The sequence below is a fragment of the Alexandromys fortis genome, unplaced genomic scaffold, assembly GCF_014885135.2.
Source record: "Alexandromys fortis isolate MF-2015 unplaced genomic scaffold, M_Fortis_MF-2015_v1.1 scaffold_45, whole genome shotgun sequence".
NCBI lineage: Eukaryota > Metazoa > Chordata > Mammalia > Rodentia > Cricetidae > Alexandromys > Alexandromys fortis.
This window is the reverse complement of record NW_026067926.1, coordinates 5,218,993-5,241,838: the sequence shown is the minus strand read 5'-3', so window position 1 is coordinate 5,241,838 and position 22,846 is coordinate 5,218,993. Positions and strand designations below refer to the sequence as shown.

The 22,846-nt window shown below is 39.1% G+C and overlaps 1 protein-coding gene across 2 annotated transcripts in view; it reads left to right on the top strand.

Moving 5' to 3' along the window:
• The window catches only part of LOC126502371 (phospholipid-transporting ATPase ABCA3-like), a 91,353-nt gene that overhangs the window by 42,972 nt on the left and 25,535 nt on the right, over positions 1-22,846 (top strand). For both annotated transcript variants that reach the window (XM_050143317.1, XM_050143316.1), the window contains 7 exons: positions 5,839-5,993; positions 6,193-6,348; positions 6,943-7,153; positions 8,394-8,544; positions 14,003-14,101; positions 14,893-15,055; positions 16,934-17,231. In XM_050143317.1, coding sequence (XP_049999274.1) covers positions 5,839-5,993; positions 6,193-6,348; positions 6,943-7,153; positions 8,394-8,544; positions 14,003-14,101; positions 14,893-15,055; positions 16,934-17,231 — 1,233 coding nt within the window. The remainder of the gene's footprint in view (positions 1-5,838; positions 5,994-6,192; positions 6,349-6,942; positions 7,154-8,393; positions 8,545-14,002; positions 14,102-14,892; positions 15,056-16,933; positions 17,232-22,846) is intronic.

The following is a 22,846-nucleotide window of genomic DNA, read 5'->3' as shown; positions in this document are numbered from 1 at the left end:
GGATGGATGGACACATTGGATTAATGGTTACTGAATTAAGAATAAGAAGTCCTAGTGTGTTATTGTGCAGAAAGAAAGCACCTGTATTGATCGCAGTAGTTCCCATATGTTAAAAAGTCTGGGGGAGAGGATTCTGAAAGCTTCCAGCATTATATAATGCATTCATTCATGATTTGGAGAATCACATGGCTCACCATTAACTAATGCAGACGATGTTATGTTTTATGTGTTAAAAAATAAATTTAAACTTAAAAAGATAAACTAATTGTATAATCATATGATATGAAAAATACAGAGCTGGAAAAGAAACATGTTTAGACTACTTTCTATTTGGTCTCGATCCGGATCTTTTGAATCTACTTCCTATAGAAATGTAAATAGACATCTACATTTACCAATGATGTAACGTTCCAAGTTCCTGGTGGGTGTACCTGCATCCTAGAGGTACAACTGACCTATACTCCAACTCTCCCAAGAAAGGTAACATTTACTGAATACTTCTCTTAAATAAATGGCTTAGTGATGCAACTCAAAAGTTCAAAAACAAGAACAAATCAAACCCAAACTCAATAGACAGCAGGAATTAATAAAGTCTGAGCCAAAATCAATGAAACAAAGTAAATAATACAAAAAATAAATAAGCCTAAAATCTGGTTCTCTGAAAAAATAAATAAGATTGGCAGGATATTGGCCCAATTAGCTAAAATAATTAGAGGACCCAAGTGAACAGAATCAGAAATGAGCAAGAAAACATTACAACAGACTCCACAAAAATACAGAATATCATAACAGGATATTTGAAAAACCTGTACTCTATTAAGCTGTAAAGTCTTTTTAAAAAAGGACAAATTTCTAGATTAAGTCAATCCACCAAAATTAAACCAGGAAGAAGTCGACAATATAAACAGACTGAAAGCAAATGAGGAGATTGAGACAGTAATTCAAAGCCCTCCAGCTTAAAAAGAAAAGAAAAAGTTCAGGATAGGTTCACAGAAGAATTCTATTAGACTTTCAAAGAAAATTTACATCCAATTTTTCTTAAACTATTTTAAAAATTAGAAACGGAGCACTCTCAAACTGGCTCTATGAAAGAAATATTACTGTAATATCCAAATCAAGTAAAGACACAACATAGAATTTAAAATACCCAATAAAATTCTTGCAGACCAAATACACACATACATCAAAAATATTGTACAGCATGACCAAGTTGGATTTAGCCTAGAGATTTGGGGGTAGTTCAACATATGCAAGTCAATAAATATAATAAACTTCATAAATGGACTTAAAGACCAAAATTGCATAATCGTCTCAGTAGCTGCAGAATAAACTTTCAGCAAAATTCAACACAGCTTCATGATAAAATCCTAGGGAGAGTAGGACTAGAGAGAACACATCTTAACATAATAAAAACTGTAAATATAACCCCAGTAGCACAGACACTGAGAGAAACAGTTAATAAACGGGACCTCCTGAAACTCAAAAGCTTTTGTAAAGCAAAGAACATGGTCAACAAGACAAAACTACAGCCTACAGAATGGGAAAAGATCTTCACTAACCCACATCACACAGAGGACCGATCTCCAAAATATACAAAGAGCTCAAGAAATTGGTCATCAAAAGAACAAATAATCCAATAAAAAAATGGAGTACAGACCTAAACAGAGAACTCTCAACAGAGGAATCTAAAATGGATGAAAGACACTTAAGGAAATGTTCAACATCCTTAGTCATCAGAGAAATGCAAATCAAAACAACTCTGAGATTCTATCTTACACCTGTAAGAATGGCCAAGATCAAAAACACTGATGAGAACTTAGGCTGGAGAGGTTGTGGGGTAAAGGGAACACTCCTGCACTGCTGGTGGGAATGCAAGCTGGTACAGCCCCTTTGGATGTCAGTGTGGTGATTTCACAGAAAATTAGGAAACAACCTTTCTCAAGACCCAGTAATACCATTTTTGGGTATATATCCAAAGGATGCTCAATCGTGCCACAAGGACATGTGCTCAACTATGTTCATAGCAGCATTGTTTGTCATAGCTAGATCCTGGAAACAGCTTAAATGCCCCTTGACCGAAAAATGGATAAGGAAAATGTGATACATTTACACAATGGAGTACTACACAGCAGAGAAAAATGACATCTTGAATTTTGCAGGAAAATGGATGGAGCTAGGAAACATCATATTGAGTGAGGTAACCCAGACACAGAAAGACAATTATCATATGAACTCACTCATAAGTGGTTTTTAAACAAAGAAAACCAGTGCACAAATCATAATCCCAGAGAACCTAGACAACAATGAGGACCCTAAGAGAGACATACATAGATCTAATCTACATGGGTAGTAGAAAAAGACAAGATCTTCTGAGTAAAATGGGAGCATGAGGATCTTGGGGGAGCGTTGAAGGGGAGGAGAGAGGCAGGGAGGGGAGCAGAGAAAAATGTAGAGCTCAATAAAAATAAATTTTAAAAAGCTGTAGACGAGAAATCTACAACATCATTCCAAATGAAAAACAATTAAATGAATCTCACTGAAGTCAAGAACAAGACAGAACTTTCACTTATTCTAACTTTTCAATATTGTGCTCAATGCACTAGTCAGAGAAATAAGGAAAGAGAAATGAATTAGACAGATAAAAACAGGGGAAAAGGAGTCAAACTGTCTCTATTTACAGATAATAATATAAGAGATTTCAAAAATTCTACCAGAAAAATTCTAAAAAACAATGAACAATTCCAATAACATGGTAGACACAGACTCAACACACACACAAATGGATAGCTTTCCTGTGCCCCAACAATGAGTAGGAGATCATGGACACACTCCGATTTACAATAAATAGCAATGAGTAAACCTAAGCAATGAGGTGACGGCCATCTACAGTGACAGTCTTAAACCTTGGAATAAAGAGATATAGACACTAGAAAATGGAGAGACATCACAGGCTCATGGACTGATGGAATTAATATTGTGAAAATGGCCATTCTACCAAAGCCATTTTCAGATTCAATATAATGTCATTTAAAATTCCCATCTCATTCTTCAAAGAAATAGAAAAACTATCCTAAGATTTGCATGGAAGCACAAAAAAAAATCTGGATAACTAAAATAATCCTGAGTAAAAAGAACAGTGCTGGAGAGATTTACATTCTAGACGTGAAGATAGATTACAGAGCCATAGGAATAAAGACAACGTGGTCCTGGCACAAAAGCAGACATGTGCTTTTGTGAGTTCATGTGAACAAATTTGAAAGTGAACAAAACTGAAGATTCAAAAAACACGAGTACAAGTAGATACAGCCACCTGATATTTGACAAAGTTGCCAAAAACATGTTAGACAGAAGAAAGCATCTTCAGTGAACGGCACTTAGAAAAGTGTATGTCCACGTGAAGAAGAATGTAATTAGACCCGTCACCTATCACCAAACACAAAAGCTAACTCCAAATCAACCACCTTAATGTGAAACATGAAGCTGGTGGAAGAAGACTTTGACAGCACCCTATATGATGCAGGTCTAGAAAACGACTTTCTAAACAGGACTCCATTCGCCCTGGAATTAAGGGCAACAACTGATAAATGGGACGTCGTAAAACGAAAATGCTTCTGTATATAAAAGGAAGAAACTCAAGTGAGAAGGATGCCCATAGAGTGGAAAAGAATCTTTTCCAGCTAAACATTTGAAAGAAGACTAATCTCCAATTAGTCTTCTAACTAGTCTGCTCATTGGATATTGCAAATTGCTTCGGGCCCTATAGAAATCAGAGAATTCTCCAAAGGCTAAACATGAATGCAATGTCTGGCCCAGTTATTTAACCCCTTGGTATATGCCCCCAAGGACTCTATATTCTACTCCAGAAATAGTTACACAGTCATGTTTATTGCTGCAATAGCTAGGAAATAGGAACAACCTAAATATCCTTCAACTGATGAATGGATAATGAAAATCCGGTACCTATACACGATGCAATACTACTCAGCTGTAAAAACAGCAACAACAAAAAACCCTGAAATCATGAACATTGCACTGAGTGAGGTAACAGAGACCCAGAAAGACAACTGTGGAGGGATGTCTCTCATCTGCGGCTCCTAGCTCCAAATCTTCAGGTGTGGGTAAATACCCTGGAGTAACTGCAGGTACCAGGGAAGCAGAAGGGGCACTGCGGGAGTGGCGACAGAGAGGAGAATATCAGCGTGCAAGTGATTTGAAGGGAGAAATGAAAATGGAGGTGAGATGAGATCAGTACAGGAGGAGAGGAAGAGTGCCAACTAACAGCGAACATGTCTGAAAACAACCCCACAAAGAATCGTATTGTTTCTATTTACTTAAAATTACGTATAATACATACAAGTCTAAAGGTATACATATATAGTTTAAATAAAAATTTCCTATCTGGGCTGACAGTGCTCCCCACAAGAGCCATAGACTGTGTGACAGAAACCCCAATACCAGATATGAGAAGCCCCTTTCCAGATTGTTTGGGCAAATCTAAGAGACTCCCTAAACACCATAGGCCATTGCTGTTGCCATTGGTCTTCATCCTAGGGCTTAAAGGTAAATCTCTATTCCTGATGATACCATATACTTCAGACATAGGATTCTGCGGATCTGACCTGGATCTCCCCTGAAAGCATCTTCCCTGAGGACCAGCTATCATGGTAACAGAAGGTGCCATGCAACCTTCCACAGGGCAAAGCAATCAACAGCCCTGTCTAACTGTGGCAACTCTGTACAGCAAAGACCCACATGGCAAGGTAACCTAAGGGTGCAGTAGTGGCATGTATGCCTCAGCAGTAACCACAGCTCACTAATTGGACTTAAGGCCTGCTCAACAAGAAGGATGGTATGCCTGCTACTGGAATCTGGTCAACTACCCAGGGCTAGTGAGGTGGTGGATCTTGGAGGGCAGTTACACCACAGCTTTACTAAACCTTTATTATCCCTGACTATACTATAAATATTTACCCTTATAACTACAGATTCAGGTAGACCTCTTCCCTTATCAAGAAACTTCAATAGATGGAGACCATTGCAGAAAATTACAACTGACCAAAATTCAGAAAACAAGTGTGTGGTGCCTAGCTCAGCTGATACATCTACAACACACCTCCTGCACCTAAGGCTCAGGGAGCATCAAGGAAGAAGGTGTAGAAAGATTGTAAGAGCCAGAGGGATAGGAAGTCTACTCTGAATTGTGTCTCCTAGAAATGTCATGGAAGCTACACCCATAAAATCTCAATGACATGACTTCCCAAAGACGACCCAAGCAAGGAGGATACTAGTAGACATCCTAATGTGGAAGGGGAATCTCACAGGGCCCCAACCATCCACAGAGAACTTCAGGCAACTAAGGGATGGAGGGGGGGGGAGGGAGATAGAGAGAGAGAGAGAGAGAGAGAGAGAGAGAGAGAGAGAGAGAGAGCCCTCAGGGAAGAACCTCCTAATTGGCTATACATTATATAGACTAGGAAGGTTGTATTTACATATTCTGAAATACATATATACCTACTTATCAGCAATTAAAAAAGAGGTCACAAAATTGAGAGTAAAGGGAGGTAAATGGGAGGGGTTGGGGAAAGGGAGAAAATGCTGTAATTACATCTTAATTCCAAAACCAAACTATTTTCAATAAAGATATAGAAATTAAACAAAAAGGAAAAGTAATTTCTTTCTCCATCATTGTCAGATCATGGCCATTGACAACTGTGTATCTCTGTGGGAGACATTATTGCTTTTGCATGATCCATAGACTCTGTAGGCTCGGCTCTAGGGAGCAGCATGTCATGCGCCCTTGCTGACGCTAAGCCCTGCCATGTCTTTGCTTAATTGCAGGTTTGTATCTTCCTACCAGAGGAAAGGTCTACATTGGTGGATATGACATCTCAACGGACATGGTTGAAGTTAGGAAAAGCTTGGGCTTGTGTCCCCAGGATGACCTGTTGTTCCCGATGCTGACTGTGTCAGAACACCTTGATTTCTACTGTGTGGTGAGCACTTTTTATTCTGCACTCTTCACATCCTCTGGGCAGTGTGAGCAAGGACCTGCAGCTCTGCCTTCATCAAAAGTTCCTGCTGCAGGCAACAAGAAGGGCGAGTGTATGCAGGCAGCTCTGTTAAAGCCCTAATGTAAGAATGTTCTAAGCACAAAGTTAAAACCACTATATAAACGTTGATTCTTCTTTATAGATAAAAGGAATGCCTTCAAATAAAAGAACCGGAGAAATTCGTAGGATGCTCACTGCTTTTGGCCTGCTGCATAAAAGTAATACAATGTCCAAGAATCTGAGTGGAGGGATGAAGCGCAAACTCTCAATCATCATAGCTCTTATAGGGGACACCAAGGTAAATAACAGTTAGAACGGGTTCCTGTGGGGCTGGCAAGATGGTTCCAAAGTTCCTGTGGAGCATGTGGAGACCTGCCTCCAGATCCCCAGCACCCAGGTAAGAGCCAGGCATGCTTGTGGATATCTATAATCTTAAAGCAGAGATTATGTCATGGAGACAAGCAGATCCCCAGAGCTTGCTGTCCAACCAGCCCAGCTCATCGGTGGCTTCTGGCTTCAATGTGAGACCCTGTCTCAAAAGAAAAGATGCAGAGTGATTAAAGAAGACATTGGACATCAGTCTCTGATATCCACACATGTAAACACACATAGTAAGAAATAAAATAAAATAGGTCTTTACTCCTCCAGATTCAAACACAAAAGCAGGCACAAAATTCAGCTCTCCCAAATGTAAGAAGAGGGGCTTCCTATTATTAATGTAGCTGACATAACGTGGTCATAGGTATGACAGTCCATAATTTATCAGATCTCCATCCTAGGGTAGGCTAGAGTCTGTATCTTTGCTTAAATATGCCCCCTATGTACAGTAGGTTATCCCACATCCAGCAAGCACACAGTAAATAGAGCCACGGTTACTTATCCTTGTCTCTAGGTGGTGATACTCGATGAGCCAACATCTGGCATGGATCCAGTCTCAAGGAGGGCCACCTGGGACTTACTTCAGCAATATAAAGAGAACCGTACCATCTTGCTGACCACACACCACATGGACGAAGCTGATGTGCTTGGTGACCGCATTGCCATCCTAGTCATGGGAACCCTGAAGTGCTGTGGCTCTTCACTTTTCCTGAAGAAATTATATGGTCCGTCTATTTGATTCTTTGGATACTGGTGCTGTAGTGACGTCCTCTTAGCTAGGCATGTTGGTGTGTGCCTGTGACTGGATGCATGGTAGGCTGAGGCAGGATAGAACGATGAGTTGGAAGCTCTACATAGGGAGACCCTGTCTCAAAAAACATTTCCAACGTCAATTTCATTCTTTTTTTGTTTTCTCTAAAAAGACCTAAGTTCTATTGCATTAGATATAAAGTATTTTGGTCCTCGTTTCTGGATATAACTCATACATCACCTATCTATTCAATTTTTTTCCATTCTGACCCAATAAGCATATTCTGACTTGGAAGATGCTCCTTATTGAACCAATGAACATAATCATATTTATTTCTTTCACATGGCTGATAATAACTGATAATTTGTCATAGGGACACAGATTAATACATTGATTGATGGATGCTTATAGGGAAGAAAGTCAATGACCACACTGATATTTGACATTGTTCTCTCATTTGCACATTGGTACCAAATCCCCGCTGTGTGAGCTAAACCCTTTCTAGTTAATGTTCACAAACTATTCCTCAAATGCAGCACCACATCAGTCAGAACTTAATGGACAGGAAATAGATGAAAAGTAGGATCAAATAGCCTACATCACATCAATAGTGAGTATGCAGTCTGATTAGTAAGACTAAATTATTTCCAGACCTAGTGATATAGACCTGTAATTCTAGCAATCCAAGAGGCCGAGGCAGGAGAATTGTGAGTTGAAGGACTACCTGGGCTACAGAATGAATTCTAATCCAGCCTTGGCAATTTAGGGGGATGTTGTCTCTAGAAGTGCAGAGGACCTAGGGAGCTGTTCAGTGGGTAGAGTTGGTGCCACGCAAGCATGAGGATCTGAGTTGGGGTCTCCAGTAAAAGGCAGGGCATGATGGTCTGCCCCTGTGACTGCAGTGATGGGAGGATGGAGGGAGACAGGAGGATCGCTGCACCTTTCTGACCAGGCAGTCTAGCCAAACTGGGGACTTCTAGGTTCAGTGAGAGATCCTTTTTCAAAAAAATAAGAATATGGAGGCCCAATTGACGAAGACACCTGCAATATCTCCATATGTTCACACACAACATCCCATAGCCCCATACACTTCACACATAACTAAGTACAATTTACAGAATAAAAAGAGTGTTGGAGATATAGCTCAGTGGTAGAGCACGTGCTTGTCAAGGCATTACGGCCCTGTGTTTGATCATCCAAATGGAAACTTTCAGGTGTGGGATATCACCTAGTCATGGTGAAGACTCTTGAATGTGATGTTGAAAAAGTCTCTGAGTTGATTAAGAATTACATCCCAACTGCTGAGATGGAGATGCATGTCGCAGCTGAATTGTCATTTACCCTGCCAAAGGAGTACACACACAGGTAAGGGTCCCAAAAGGCCGCACAGCGACCATCGGGTCATCAGAAACTGCAGTGACCTTTCTCGGCTTCCTCAGACTTGGCAAATAGATCCTTGCTACTTGCCTTTCGAGACATACTAGTAAGAGCATTTGCTTTCTAAGTTTTCACTAATTATACAGAAGGAAGCCACAAAGGTAGTGTCCATAGATCTTTATGGGCAAGCATTGAAACTGGGATAAATTAATGATAAGATAGGACACTATAATGATGTTTCTTCTTCTTGCTGAGTAGAGACAAGTAAATTTATATTGCTCTATAAAAAGGTTGCTTGGCTGGGCAGTGGTGGTGCACACCTTTAATCCCTACACTCAGGAAGCAGAGGCAGGCGAATCCCTGGGAGTTCAAGGCCAGCCTTGTCTACAAGAGCTAGTTCCAGGACAGCTAGGACTGTTACACAGGGAAACCCTGTCTCAGAAAAAGCCAAAAAAAATAAAAAAGAAGGGGGGGTTCTTAATGTTTTCTTATGATTTTCAGTACACACATATAATATATAATTTATATGTATAATATATAATGTCTAAGGTACATTGTGAAGCTTTGATAAATGCTTATGTTACAGAATGATCAAATAATAAATGCATTACCTCATATGCTTATTTTTGCAGAAAAAGAATGTAAAGGTGTACAACACATGAAATTTATAACTGCCATTCTGTGCTAGGATCAGTGATGCGTATTGCTCCCATCTAACTGGGAGTTTGTACTTTTTGATCAACAGCCTCATCCCCACCCCACCCCCACGAGGCTCTGATACCTCCAGTGTGCTTTCTACTTCTGTGAGTCCTAAGTTGTAGACCTTTATATACAGGAAATCATGTGCCATTTGCCTTTCTGTGTCTGCGTGTTTTCACGGATGATAGTGTCTCCTAGACATATGTGGGCTGAAATGGATAATGAGCCTCTTCTTATCTTAAAGGCCGCATGGTGCTGCACTGTGCACTTACACAGTGTAAGGCATTTTTTAACCATGTCTCTCCTGTATCTCAGATACTCTGAGTTATGTTGTGATAAACGAAGGCATTTGGAGACGCTGATCTGTTTATTTAGCTCTATAACCAGGAGGCAGTGGCTGGATCATACAACATTTTACTTTTAGTTTTCTGGGATCTTCCCTGTGAGTACTACTGTACCAAGGACAAATGGTTAAGAGTCACCATCACCCTAATGTCTCCAGAATATACTTTGTCTCTCTTAATAGCTGTTCTAACAGGTCTGATATTTACTGTGTTTTTAATTTTTATTTCCTTGGGTTTTGGTTATGTTAAAAATTTGCAAATCTTCCTTTGAGAAGTATCTGTGAGTTCCACTTTGATTGGATTGTTTGTTTCCTTCATAACTGAGTTCCTTCTACTTCAAATATTTACCCCAAAATATGAGCTGTCTCTTCTGAAAGACCCCTGGAGTGAGAAGACTCTCACTCAAGTCTCGGGATAACATGACCCCCAGGAACTCACAAGAGACCGCCCTTGCCGAAATCACATGAGGTTTATTGACAGGAACCAGCATGCTGGGGCTGAAACTCATTTCCCATGCAGGGGTAGAGGAGTTCGACCCCGAGTAGCTGGGAGAAGGGGTATTTAGGGTAAGAAACCACAACCCAAAGTGGGTAGGGAGGGCGTCATTGGAAAATTGCGAAAATCCCAGTGATCATCACAAGGGGGTAACTCCCCATTTCCCAAGCTTGTTCTCAAGATTATAATCTGACTTTGTGGTCAGCCAGTTCCTGGAACAGAGTCACTGAACCAGCTAGCCTAGGTTTTTGGCTCTTTTCTTCCTGCTAGAGGGGTCTGGATTTATCCGGGTCTTTCACTCCATTCTTGCATTAATTTAGAAAGTTGTTAGCTAGATGTAATCCCTCTTTTTTTTATAAGTGATCTCATTGGCTATGCTTTTGAATTTTAGGTAAGGAGAAATACGTGTTCAGATCAGCATCATCGATGCCCTACTCTGTTTCCTTCTGCTGGTTTTACAGTTTTCAGATTTCATGTTCCATTTAATCCATTTGGGGTGATTTTTGGTTTTTGAAAGGAAATCTTATTATTCAGCCCTTATTGTCATTGTAGGCTGATTATATTCCATACAATATAAGATAAGGTTCGATTTAATTCTTCTGCGTGTGAGTAACTGCTTTCCTGGCACCGTTTTTGTCTTTGTGGGGCACTGTTAAGTATCGCCTGTGAGCTGTGTGGGTTTGCTCCTGTCACATGGCTCAGTGTCTGTTGCTGGTGGACATGTCAGAGGAGCAGCAGGTGGCAATTGACTTCGGGGTGTCAGCCTACCAAGCGAATCCTGGTAGGCAAATCTAGGATAGGAAAGACCCCGAGACTGCAGACCCCTGTCGTGGTCTGGTGCCAGCCCGGACCATAAATTATTTCTCTGGACCAGAGGGGAGGTGTGGGAATGATTGAGACAACTCACATGGCTTTATCGGGAGGGAGATTCTCAGTGATCCATCATGAAATCCTGAGTTCACATCCTGAAAATTCCTCGTGTTTATTCTCCAAACAGCCTTTATACCAAAACATAAACTGAGGGGAAATTCATTAGCATTCTGTTTCCTGGGTAACTAGGCGGATGTCTGAGGTCACGTCCACACCTATTCTATGCCCATTTTGTCACGTCTTCCTATCTTCGGGCTCTGTCATGTAGGCCGAATTAACATCTCTATCCCAGGCATCCTCCAGATTACAAAGAAGAAGCTGAACAACATTAGCATATCCTGATCCTTTTAGGATGGCGGCATCCCGTCTGGAAGGCTGTGTGGCCACCTTCTGTGTGGCCAGGTATGAACTGGCCTATGAGTTTGGCCACCATACAATGTGGGGACTGTATAATATTGCCCCACAGACCCCGGAATGTCTTTTGCTTCTGCTGTGCCTTTACATGTTTGCTGTTGCTATCTGTCTCTGGTATGTGGCATGGTGTGAATGGGTGTGGGAAATCTTCACCGCCATAACACAGCGTGTTTATCTCATGGATACATCCTCTTCTACAGGGCATTTTTATCTGTGGATTATTATGAAGATGATTTCTTCCTAATTGACAATAATAATAATGCTAGTTTAGAGTTTTGATGAGAAAAAATAAAACAAGGAAGTGTCCCGCAGCTAGAACACGTGAGTTTCCACTGAGGAGCCGTGTAGACTGTGGCTTAGGTAATGATTTAGAAGAACAGTTGAGTCCCAGCAACCCAGCTAGTTTAAATTCTTCTGATCTTAATGTTTGGAGATGTGTTCACAGGTTTCAGAGTGTATCATAACCAAAACAAAGTTTGAAAATAACTTAGACTAAGATGTTTTGTCAAATAGTTTGAAGGTGAAAAACGCAGCAAGATAATGTGAAGTTTTAGAAAGGCACAGAGTTGGATGAGGAATCGTTAAGGTCAGGGAGCAAGAACAAAGCAGCCCAGTCGTCATGATCTGCATGCCTTTCTTGCTAGGATTTACTGATGACCAAAGGTGATGATTAATTCCTTAGACCCATTTCTGCCCTTAACCTTCTGACAGAAAAACTATCGATGAGTGGGCCTGTGCCCAAAGATTTAAGGCTAATTGTTTCTAATGTATAAAAGTTTAGTCTTGTGATTTCTTTAAGATTCCTTATAAAATCACGTCTCAAGACAAGAAATAAAGTGACTGGTCCTTTCTTTGTAACCGCAAAAAACAGCCTGCCAGTAAAGGAACACCTTGCTTGATACACTGTCAATCTATAATAAGTAGCTTGGATATGAATGTATGTGGGTTCTTGGGATAATTTGTTTTTACCTGTAAAATGTTTAATCATGTAAGGGACATGGAATACATACCGTTTTTTTAAACTTGTATTTGTTGTAATCATTTACTTGAAAAATTGAATGTAACCACATTGTAATTTTTATATTGCTTGAAAGATTTTGCCTGGGATATATAAGCTGTATGGGGAAGGATAAAAATAGAGTAAGTATGAGTTTGAAGGAAAGCATCAAGAATGAGTGAGAGAGATCATCAGGAAAATAAAGAGCAGAGAATGCAAAAGAAGAATTAAGAAAAAGTCTGAAGGAAACCATCAAGAGTGCATGAGTGTCCTTTTCCCTAACCCCCTCAGATAAAAGTCATAGTGCATGCCAACTCTGTGAATTCCTTTTGAGCCCTGTTCTGCTGGCCTCCAGGCTGTCATAGTCTGTTTTGGTGACTACAGTTTTCTATTAGATTTTGGAGTTATGTTATGTTGTGTGTCCAGCTGAGTCTTTTGCTCAGATCTTTTTCAGTATTTGGAATCTTTATGCTTCCCTGAGAAATTTTGAATAGTCTTTGCTATTTCTGTGAAAAGACCAGAAAATGATAATAATAAAAATGACATTTGTAATTTTTGTGGTTTTTTTTCTGACTTTTTCCATTTTTGAGTTTGGTAGTTAACATGTATATGTATAGACAGTCTTTTGTTAGCATTGTATTTTATTTTGAAATCACCTATGTAAAAACTGGGAATATTGTTGATAATAATACATCTACATACCCAGAGGCTTTTCATTACAATGAGTGAATGAATTGAATTAAAGGGTTTAAAAATTCATCCTATCTCTCCACAGAATGAACCAGTTCTAACTGCTGGATTTCTAGTACAACCTTGAAGCTACACTGTGCATTTGTTAATGTGTGCATATGCATACTTATCACTAGCATATGCATACTTATCGCTATCTTGAAAAATACATTAAATAATGTATAAAACTTACCCTTGTTTCTGATGTTGAGAGAAAGGAGTTTGTATCCAACTTTGATTCAAAATATAAGAAACTTGTCTGAGGTTTACACAATGGATTTTGTGTCCTGTGGCCATGCCAGTCCTTAAAGCACAGCGGAGGCTTTCGAGAATGGAAGATTTCCTGGAGTAAGTGGATTTTAAAGAATGAGGGTCTAAGACATTTTAGAGAACCTAGTCTTGCACCATCAGCCACATGTGTTCAAGATTGCTGAAGACTTCCCTGGTTTGGGAAGGGCACTTTCCATCTGGTCTCTAACTTTTGGGATTAATTATTTTTATTTCTGTTTTAGATATCTTCTTATTAGTTTACAAATATTTATCCTGTTCACTTTAGTGTTTCACAGAAGCCATGACATTTAGTAAGTAAATTAAATCTAAATAGCAGGGAAAGCAGAAAGTCAATATATAAAGGAAACTAATGGTGGTTTATCAGGGAACTAGGAAGCAGTTTGCTGTAACCACTTGCTGGTCTATCTTTCTTCTGTTTCCCCACATTGTGATTTGCCAGGGACATGGAAACCCATCAACACCAGAAGCTTTTCAGTGATGCATTAACCACACTCTTTACACAGCTGAGGGAAATCAGCCCAGAACAGATATACACATATGTATGTGTTCACACACCTGTGTACATGGGTATGTATGTTTTACAAATGCTGTCTCTCTTATCTTTTAGGTTTTCAGAACTTTTCGCAGAAATAGAAGAAAGACAAGAAGAGCTTGGTATCATTGGCTTTGGTGTCTCCATGACTACCATGGATGAGGTTTTTTTCAAGTGAGTACCTGTGCCTTGCCCCCATGTTAGGTGACATCATTTGCTCTCTGTGATTCCCAGCGCCCTGTCTTTGGAATAGTCTTTGGTCTCACAATTCTGCTTGTTCATCTGTCATGTGGAGGCAGCTTCTAAAACACCATTTTGACCCAGAAGCCCTTAATATTTCCTTATTCTGTGGTTTCTGTTATTCTGTATAGCATTTCTCCTTTATATTAACACACACACACACACACTTCTCACATAGAAACCATCAACCAAAGAGAGCATATTGACCATATATTCATTTGCTTTATAAAGTAATCTGTACATATATTAGACTTCTATAGAATTAGAAATATAAAATAAAACTGCAATTATCACTATAATTTTGTAAAATATAGAACATTTAATAACTATTTTACTCTAAAAACAAGCAATACATGGTCTTGGAACTTTGTTCATGTTTTGTTTATTTTGTGCCTTGGAGCTGGGGCTGTTGTTTGGTGGCCAAGTGCTTTTCTGACATACACAAAGCCTTTCACCAGAAGTTTTGGGAAGCTGGATATTAAACCCCCAGGTCTCAGACATACTGGACAATCTCTTGACCACTGAGATTCAATGTTCCCCCCACACCCACACCCAAAGCATGTTTTCCATCATTAATGTTAGTGTTGTGTAGAACGGTCATTTAAAAAATGTCTCTTTGAAGGGCAGGAGTTAGGGAACCAATATTATAGTTAAAAGTTATTTCTTAATATATATTGACACGTGTGTGTTTGTGTGTGTGTATGTGTGTGTATGTTTGTTTGTAGGGTCAGTAATCTGGAAGACTTGAATCTGAATACTGAGGCTGCCCATTCAACTTCCACAGAGGACAAAAGCACAAGTCAAGACAACCAGAATATGAATGTACCCAGAAATTTTGATAGAAAAAATTATCCAAGAAGATATTCTAATTCTTCATTCAATACTGGGGTGAGCACATTCACCAAGAATATAGTGCTAGTATGTTTGGGAGGAATAAAAGATGACATCTCATTTTATTGGCTGAATTCAGAAAAGTTTTGGAGTACTTAGAGCAATCCCATCCACATAGGGAAAACCTTATAAAGAAATTTACTTGATTTTCTTACTCAGTTATGAAATAGTGAAGGGACAAAACTGATTTATTTGAATTGTTTTTATTCCTTGTGTTTACTCATTATGTGGGGGTGTGCACATGTACACATCCACATGTGGAGTCAGTGCTGTCCTTGCACCACCGTGTGGGTTCTGGAGCTCCTGCCCAGGTCAGCAGGTGGTGCAGCATGCACGTTTAGCCTCTAAGCCGTCTTGCCAGCCCAGATTTTACTTTCATAGCTGATCTTCCTCATAGGGATTACTTCCGTTTTCAGTATTAGTTCATTCAGAGTTGAAGAATGCTGGTACAAATGATTACAATCACTGCCCTCACATATGAAAGACATTTCACTCAAGTGCTGCTGTGCCTCAGGCCCCCCGTGTTAGCACTGGACTGCCGCCTCATTGTCTGACATTGTTGTGTTGCTCTTCTGATTTATCTTCCTTAAAAAGTTTTGCATGGGCATGCAGCAGAGATCCTTAGACCATGGATATATCTGTCCAAGTTTCCTAGAAACACTTCTTATGTTTTCCCCATGGGATTTGGGAGCTTGTGAAATAGGGTATTATATACAATGAGTGTCTAGAATTTTGAGTCAAAGTTGTGATTCCTCACTGTCATTTACTGGATGGTTGTCTTTGATCAAGCTCAGTTAATGTGGATGAGGCTGTTTCAGGGAGCAGAGTATAGTCATGTGCACTGTGTAATGTCTGACATGAGATGCCACCCTATGCCACCTCCTCTCCTGCTCTCTCTCTTTCTTCCTTGTATGCAAACAAATAAACTATGGGGCATTTCTGTTGCTCTCCTGTTTTTCTTCAGTTTTTGAGGGTGAAGTCTGAGTTTTCAGGCCAGTCCAGAAAGGCTGATCACTGTGTTAAAAGACTTTTTATTTTTCTCATTCTAGAAACACACACACACACACACACACATATGGACTAATATCCTAAAAGCAGAAGTTGCCTTCTTCCTTTTGGGACCATGATGGGAGCAAAGGGTTCTCCCACTACACTTTGTCGTACTTCTGGTCAAAGATAACACCAGTGTGGTTTCTTCTACTCAGAACGCATTGGTTGACTAGGGATATTGTCCCACTCTGACTTATGTGATGTCTATATGTTGGGGAGAATACAATAATTGTATTTTAAAATTTCAGTATGCTTAGTATGTTCTCCTTTGACTCTCAAGTACCTTTTCTGAAGAGGTATGTATTTAGAGCAAAGGGTTCCATTATTTAACTGAAAAACAAACCCATACTCAACTACACATTGCCCTCAAAGCTTGAAAAGTAGACAAAATTATATATTTATGTACATTTTCTAATTAACCATGGGGGATTGCTTTGAATTTAGAGGTTAAGTAAAAATATACTGGGAACATTGTAATCTTAAACTAAGTTATTCTTCTGTTTCCTGGTGCTCTGCAATCCTGCAGACCAGATATTAAAAGGTAGCCATAGAAACTTGATGCAAAAGGTAATGCTGAAAAATGGTGTAAGAGAATGGGTATGTTGTTCTGCAGAGGTTCTGTGAACAGTGACATTAATGACAGTGATTCCCCTCTGGGGATTTCCACAGTAATGAAGTTAGGTGCCTTCAGAAAAGATGGAGTATCTGGTCTACCAGCCCCACTCTTCCTTCTGTACCTCTGTCACCACACAACTGAAGACATTTATGCTAATGACTTCCATCAAAATCTGTGACCACTGTAATGCCGCCTTCTCTCTCTTGTAGTGGGTTCTCTACGCCCAGCAGTTCCGAGCCATGCTCCTCAAAAGGGCAGTGTTCTCTTGGCGCAACTGGAAACTACTGCTATTGCAGTTGCTGGCACTTCTGGGTCTCATGTATCTTCTGATGAGAGGCATAAGCTTCTCAACGGCTCGAGAACCTGCCAGGGTGATGGATTTGGAGCAGTACAGGGAGACCATTGTACCCTTCTCAATTTCTGGAGATCCTGATTTGACCCAGAATCTCACCAAAAATCTTGAGATCATGTTAAAGGCTAAAAAACAAGAACTTCATGAAGTGCAAGGTAAGTCTCTTACTACCAGAGAAAGGGCACCAGTAGATGGAGACCTGCTTGTGGTAATTTGAAAGGGCAGTCTCAGGTGGAATGTTTAGAAATTTGTTCCTCTCCTCTCTTCTCCTCCTCTCCCCTCCCATCTCATCTCTCCCCATCCCTTCTCTAATTTTGTAATAGGATTCACAAAACCAGCCAATCACAGACAAGAACCATCCTTGAAGGCCAGTTGTTGGTGATGGAGATACTCTAAGATAGGAAGGGTCATCTACCATAAGGAGGAGCCAAGATGAGATTTTTAGAGAAATTAAGACATTTAGAAGCAGTCATATCTCAGGAAACTGGAAAAGGGTCTTCACAGAAGATTTTAAGCCTTTGCTCTTCTGACTGTAGAGGTTATTTCCCTGAGCAGATGCAGTCCACAACACCCAAGAGAACAGCTATTTCTCAGCAAGACGTCCAAGTTCCTGAATATGTATCCTAAATATGTGTTTCTCCTGAAGGAGAAAATAAATGACCCCACAATAATAGAAGGGGATTTGAAGCTTTGCTTTCAACAATGAGCATATCAGTAGACCAGCATCTCAACAATAAACAGTGTACTTAACCAGCACTGTAGCATAAACAAGCCTAACAGACCTTCACAAAGCTGTGCAGTCTAGTAATAGATAATTTATAATTTTATCAAGTACACGGGGATAATTATTCAAGATATGTTATAAGTAATGTGATCTAAAATAAGTCTTAATAAAATTTAAAATTAAAAACACATGAAATATCCCTTAAGATCTTGATGGAATAAAATTGGAAATTAGTAACAGCAAGAAAGTCACAGAATTTATGCATACAGTAGAAATAACATACTCTTCAAGGACTATTGGGGCAAAGAATTTGTAAGGGAACTAAAAGACCCTAATATCACATCAAAATGTATCAGGTGTAGTAAAACAATGCTAAGGGAAAAACTTTTAATTGAGAAAAGCTGTGAGTGAACCTAACCTTACATTTAAGTAACTCAATGAACAAAATAAACATCTGCTATCAAAGAAAAGAAAAAATAGAGATTGAGCAAAGAGAAACAATAGGAAAAAGCCAACAAATCAAAGTTTGCTTCTTAGAGAAGACCCAACTTGAGGCATTTTTAGATATGTTAAAAAGGAAGAGGGCTCAATGGCTTAATGAGAAGTTAGGGAAAGGGCACCACTTCTCATTTTATAGAAATGAAGATTGCGGGGAAGGTCTGTGGTAATCTGTATAGGAAACAAGATGTCCTACATGAAATAAACAAAATTTCAGTAATTCACATGCTACTGAGATTCAAACATAAATCAAGGCTCAGTAGATCTGTGACTGGTGAAAAGATTAAGCTGGTAATAGAAAAAAAATCTGCCCATTAAAAAGCAATTCAAGACCAGATATCTTTATTAGTCTCTACTAAAAATAAAAGACAGCTGAGTTCCAACCTCCTCAAAATATTCTGAAAAAATTGGAAAGGAAAGAATAGTTCCAAACAAATCCTATGAGGCCAGAATTCTTCTTAATACCCAAACCAGGAAAAGATATCATAAGGAAATAAATATGATATCCCCGGTGAGTACTGTTGCAAAAGTTCCTAATAAGAGTAGCGAGTAGTTTAGTGGAGCATTTAACAGAGTTATGCTCTACGATCAAGTAGGGCTTCATTCTGGGAGTTAAAGGTAAACTCCATTCAGAATGAGAAAAGACTGGAAGCCTTTCCTCGGACTAGGAACATGACAGACATAGCAAGTGGGGTTTTCTACTTCCATTCATATAAAACTTTAAGTTCTACCTAGAAAATTTAGGTAAAAAATAGAAATAGAAAGATACCCAGCTGGGGTTATAGAGGTGAAACTATTTCTGTTCAGATGTAACCTGATATGCAGAAATACATAAGTCTCACACACATGCACACATACACACACACGTGCTCACGTGCGCGCGCGCGCACACACACACACACTGTTACAGCTAATACATGAATATGCCAATACTGGGTTGTTTATTTTTTTGATGTTTGGTTTTGGTTCTTTGTATACTCTAGATATTAGGTATTTGCCAGAGGTTTTCTCCTGTCCTGAAGCTAGGGTCTCCACTCAGTCACCATCCTCTTGGCGGCCCAGATCTATTTTATCAGATCCAGCCTGTCGAGTATTCATTCTGTTTTCTGAGCAACTTCAGTCCTATTCAGAAAAGCCTTATCTATGCTTGAATCTTGAAGCATTTTTCCTACTCTTTCCTCTCGCAGTTTCAGAGTTTTAGGCCTGTGTTAAGATCTTTGATCTTTTTGGAGTGAGTTTTTATGCAGGGTGAAAATAAAGTCTAGTTTCCTTCTCCTGTGTAGATATTCCCTTTCTTTAACACCATTTGCTAAAGAGACTTTCTTTTCTCTAACTAATGTTTGGAGAATTTCTGTGAAAATCAGGTGACCGTAGCTGCATTGTTTTATTTTTAGACCTTATATTACATTGATCTAACTGTTGGCTTTCATGCTAGTACCATGCATTTATTTTCGTTACTGTATCTCTGTAATGTGCCTTGAAGTCAGCTACGGTGATATCTCCACACTACTTTTTTTTAAAAAAAATGTTTACTTAATATTTTTTGGCTCTCTGAGGTCTTTTGCACTTCCAGATTATTTTTTATTTGTTTCTGTGAAGAGTGGCAATGGTATTCTGGTGAGGACTTCAGAGAATCTCTAGATTGCTTTGGCAAGACAGCCATTTTTACAATGGTGGTGGTCATTCCAACCCATGAACAAGGGAGACTGTGATGGTCAGCGTTGCTTTTCAGTTGAATAGAATCTGGACTCACTTAGAGACAAGCACCCAGGCACACCTGGGAGGGATTATTTAGCTTCCACATAAGCACATGAGGGGTTGTGTTAAATTAATTGAGGTAGAAAGACCCATACTAGTATGTGGCACCACTTCCTGGGCTTGGGCCTGGTCTGCATACAAAGGAGGTAGGCAGTCTAGCGCCAGCATTCATCAGGCTCCTGCCCGACTGCACACGTGGTGTCATCAGCACTTGGGCTCTGACTTCCCCTCTATGGTGGATCGCCCTTGGACTCTGAGCCAGAATGAACCCATTCCCTCTTCAGTTATGTCCAGGGTATTTGTCACCGCAGCAGGGCATAGCGAGGCAGGGGTATTTCTGTCCAATACTGTTTCCCTGAAATTTGCTGTCGAGGGTTTTCATTTTTCCTGTCTAGGTCTTTTACTTTTTTTGTTAAATTAATGTCATGGTATTTTGTAGGCAGTTGTGAAGGGACTGTCTCCCAGGTCCCTTTCTTGGTGTGTGTGTAACTGGTATTTAGGAAGGCCACCGCTTTTGCTTCTTTTTATTGAGTGTTAACCTTGTACTTTTCCACTTTGTTAAGTACCTATCAGCTCTGTTACTTCTCTGTCAAAGTCAGTATTGTCTTGCATAAAATCATATGGTCTGCAAATAAAAACATTTTGACTTATTTTCCTGTCTGTATTCTTTTTATTTGTTTGCCTTACTGTTCTAGCTAAGACTTCCAGAACTATATTTAACAAGAATGAAGAACGTTAACATCCTGGTCTTGTTCCTGATTTTAAAAGCAAAAATACTTTGAGATTTGCCAAAATAATTTGGCAATATATCTGTTTATCCTGGTTAGTTTTTCCTTAATTTGACACAAGCTAGAGTAATCTGGGAAGAGGGAATATCAGTTGAGAAAATGTCTCTGTAAGATTAGTCTGTGGGCAGGGCAAGCCTGGGAAGCGTTTTCTTGATTAATGGTTGAAACTGGAGGGCTCAGCTCACTGTATGTGATGTCACCTCTGGGAAGGTGGTCCTGAGCTGTTTAAGAAAACCATGAGGAGTAAACAAACCATTAAACAGTGTTCCTCTGTGCTCTGCCATGAGTTCCTGACCTGATTTCCCTTAGTAATGGAACTGTGACCTGAGAGTCTTAAGGTGGAAATAACCCTTTTCCTCCACAAGCTGCTCTTGGTCATGGTGTTTTATGACAGAAACAGACACCTACCTAAGACACTGTTGTTTGTAGCTTTAGTTATGTTTAGAGATGCTCCATCAATTCCGAGTTTCTTCAGGACTTCTATTGTGAAGAGTTGTTGAGTTCTGTCAATAAGTCTCTTCTGCATCTATTAAGATGATCATGTACCCTAGAGTCCACACTGGATTTTGTAAAAGGCCTTTTCTACATCTATTGATACAATCATGATATCTGTAGTTGTGACTGTCTGTGATAAATTGGATCGTGTATATATGGACCATACTAACTTGATCGCTATGAGTAATCTTGTTAATGCAATCCAGCCTGGCAATACTTTGTTGAGAGCTTTTGCATCTATGTTCATCAGAAAATTTGGTATATAATTTTATTTCTTTTTGTTGTATATTTTTGGGTTTTGGATAATATGTAATAGTGGATTCATAAAATCAGTTGCAAGCATTATTTCCTTTTCTATCTAATGGAATAATTTGAATAGTATTGGTATTAGTTCTCTGAAGATGTGGTAGAATTCTGCAGTGAATTGCTCTGGTTCTGATACGTTCCCCCCCCCCCCCCTTAGGAAAGTTTTAATTACTACTTCAGTCTCTTTGCTTGTTACAAATCTGTTTAAATTGTTTATTTCAACTTGATTTAACTTTGGCAGGTTTTATGTGTTTTGAGATTCATCCATTTTAATTTTTTTCAATTTTCCAAGCAAGTGAAACATGAGTTTTTTTAAGTTAAGTCTGATTTTCTGAATTTTTTTGTATGTGTTAAACTGTCTCCTTTTCATTTTTAAGTTTATTATTTTCGTCTTCTTTCTTTTTCTTTTGAATAATTTTACTAATTGTTCCCTCCTTTTTCTTTTCTTTTTTTTCTATCAGTTGAAGACCTAAAAATTATTTTTAGTTTTGAGGCCATAGGTAATAGCCTCAGCTCATAGTTTTACAAGTTTGGTTTAATATGAAGCTTACTTTTAGGAACTTCCCTTTTTAGAGCTTAGATTCTTATTTTGGGGTGGTTTGGGAAGATTTGTAGTTCTTAATTTGTGTCTTCTTAGATTCATGGAATCTCTAAAAGTTCTTATAAATTCATAGCTTTTTAAAAACTTTTTACTATAATTCTTAGCACTCTGATCTGGTATGCTTTGTTTTTCTACAAGGATGGGATAAGAAGAGTTGTACAGATTTTTGAACTTAATCATCTGAGTTTCTTTTCCCTCTTAAATATTTACAATCCCAAGTAACAGTAACTCTCTGTTCCTTCATATAGACGTATCTTATGTTTTTACTTAGCCTTCATATTCTCTGAGGAAGAGTTTGATTTTCTATGTGGTAATTTGTAAAAGCCAGAAGAAGGAGTACTTATATTTTCATGTAGAAACGGAAAGATTTGAAAGGAAGAAAGAAACTTGAGAGTGTTAATATTTTCATTTTCATTTTTCTTTAGTTAAATTAAGCTAAAGGCATAAAATTTGTGTGGCCGAGGGATGGATTTCTGGGGTAAATGACCAAGATGTGCTGAGGCTGCTGTGAAGCACCAGACAAGTAAACTATTGGGCTATTTCTCTTTAAAACACACCTGGTTGCCAAGTGTGGTGATGCACATCTTTGATCCTAGCACT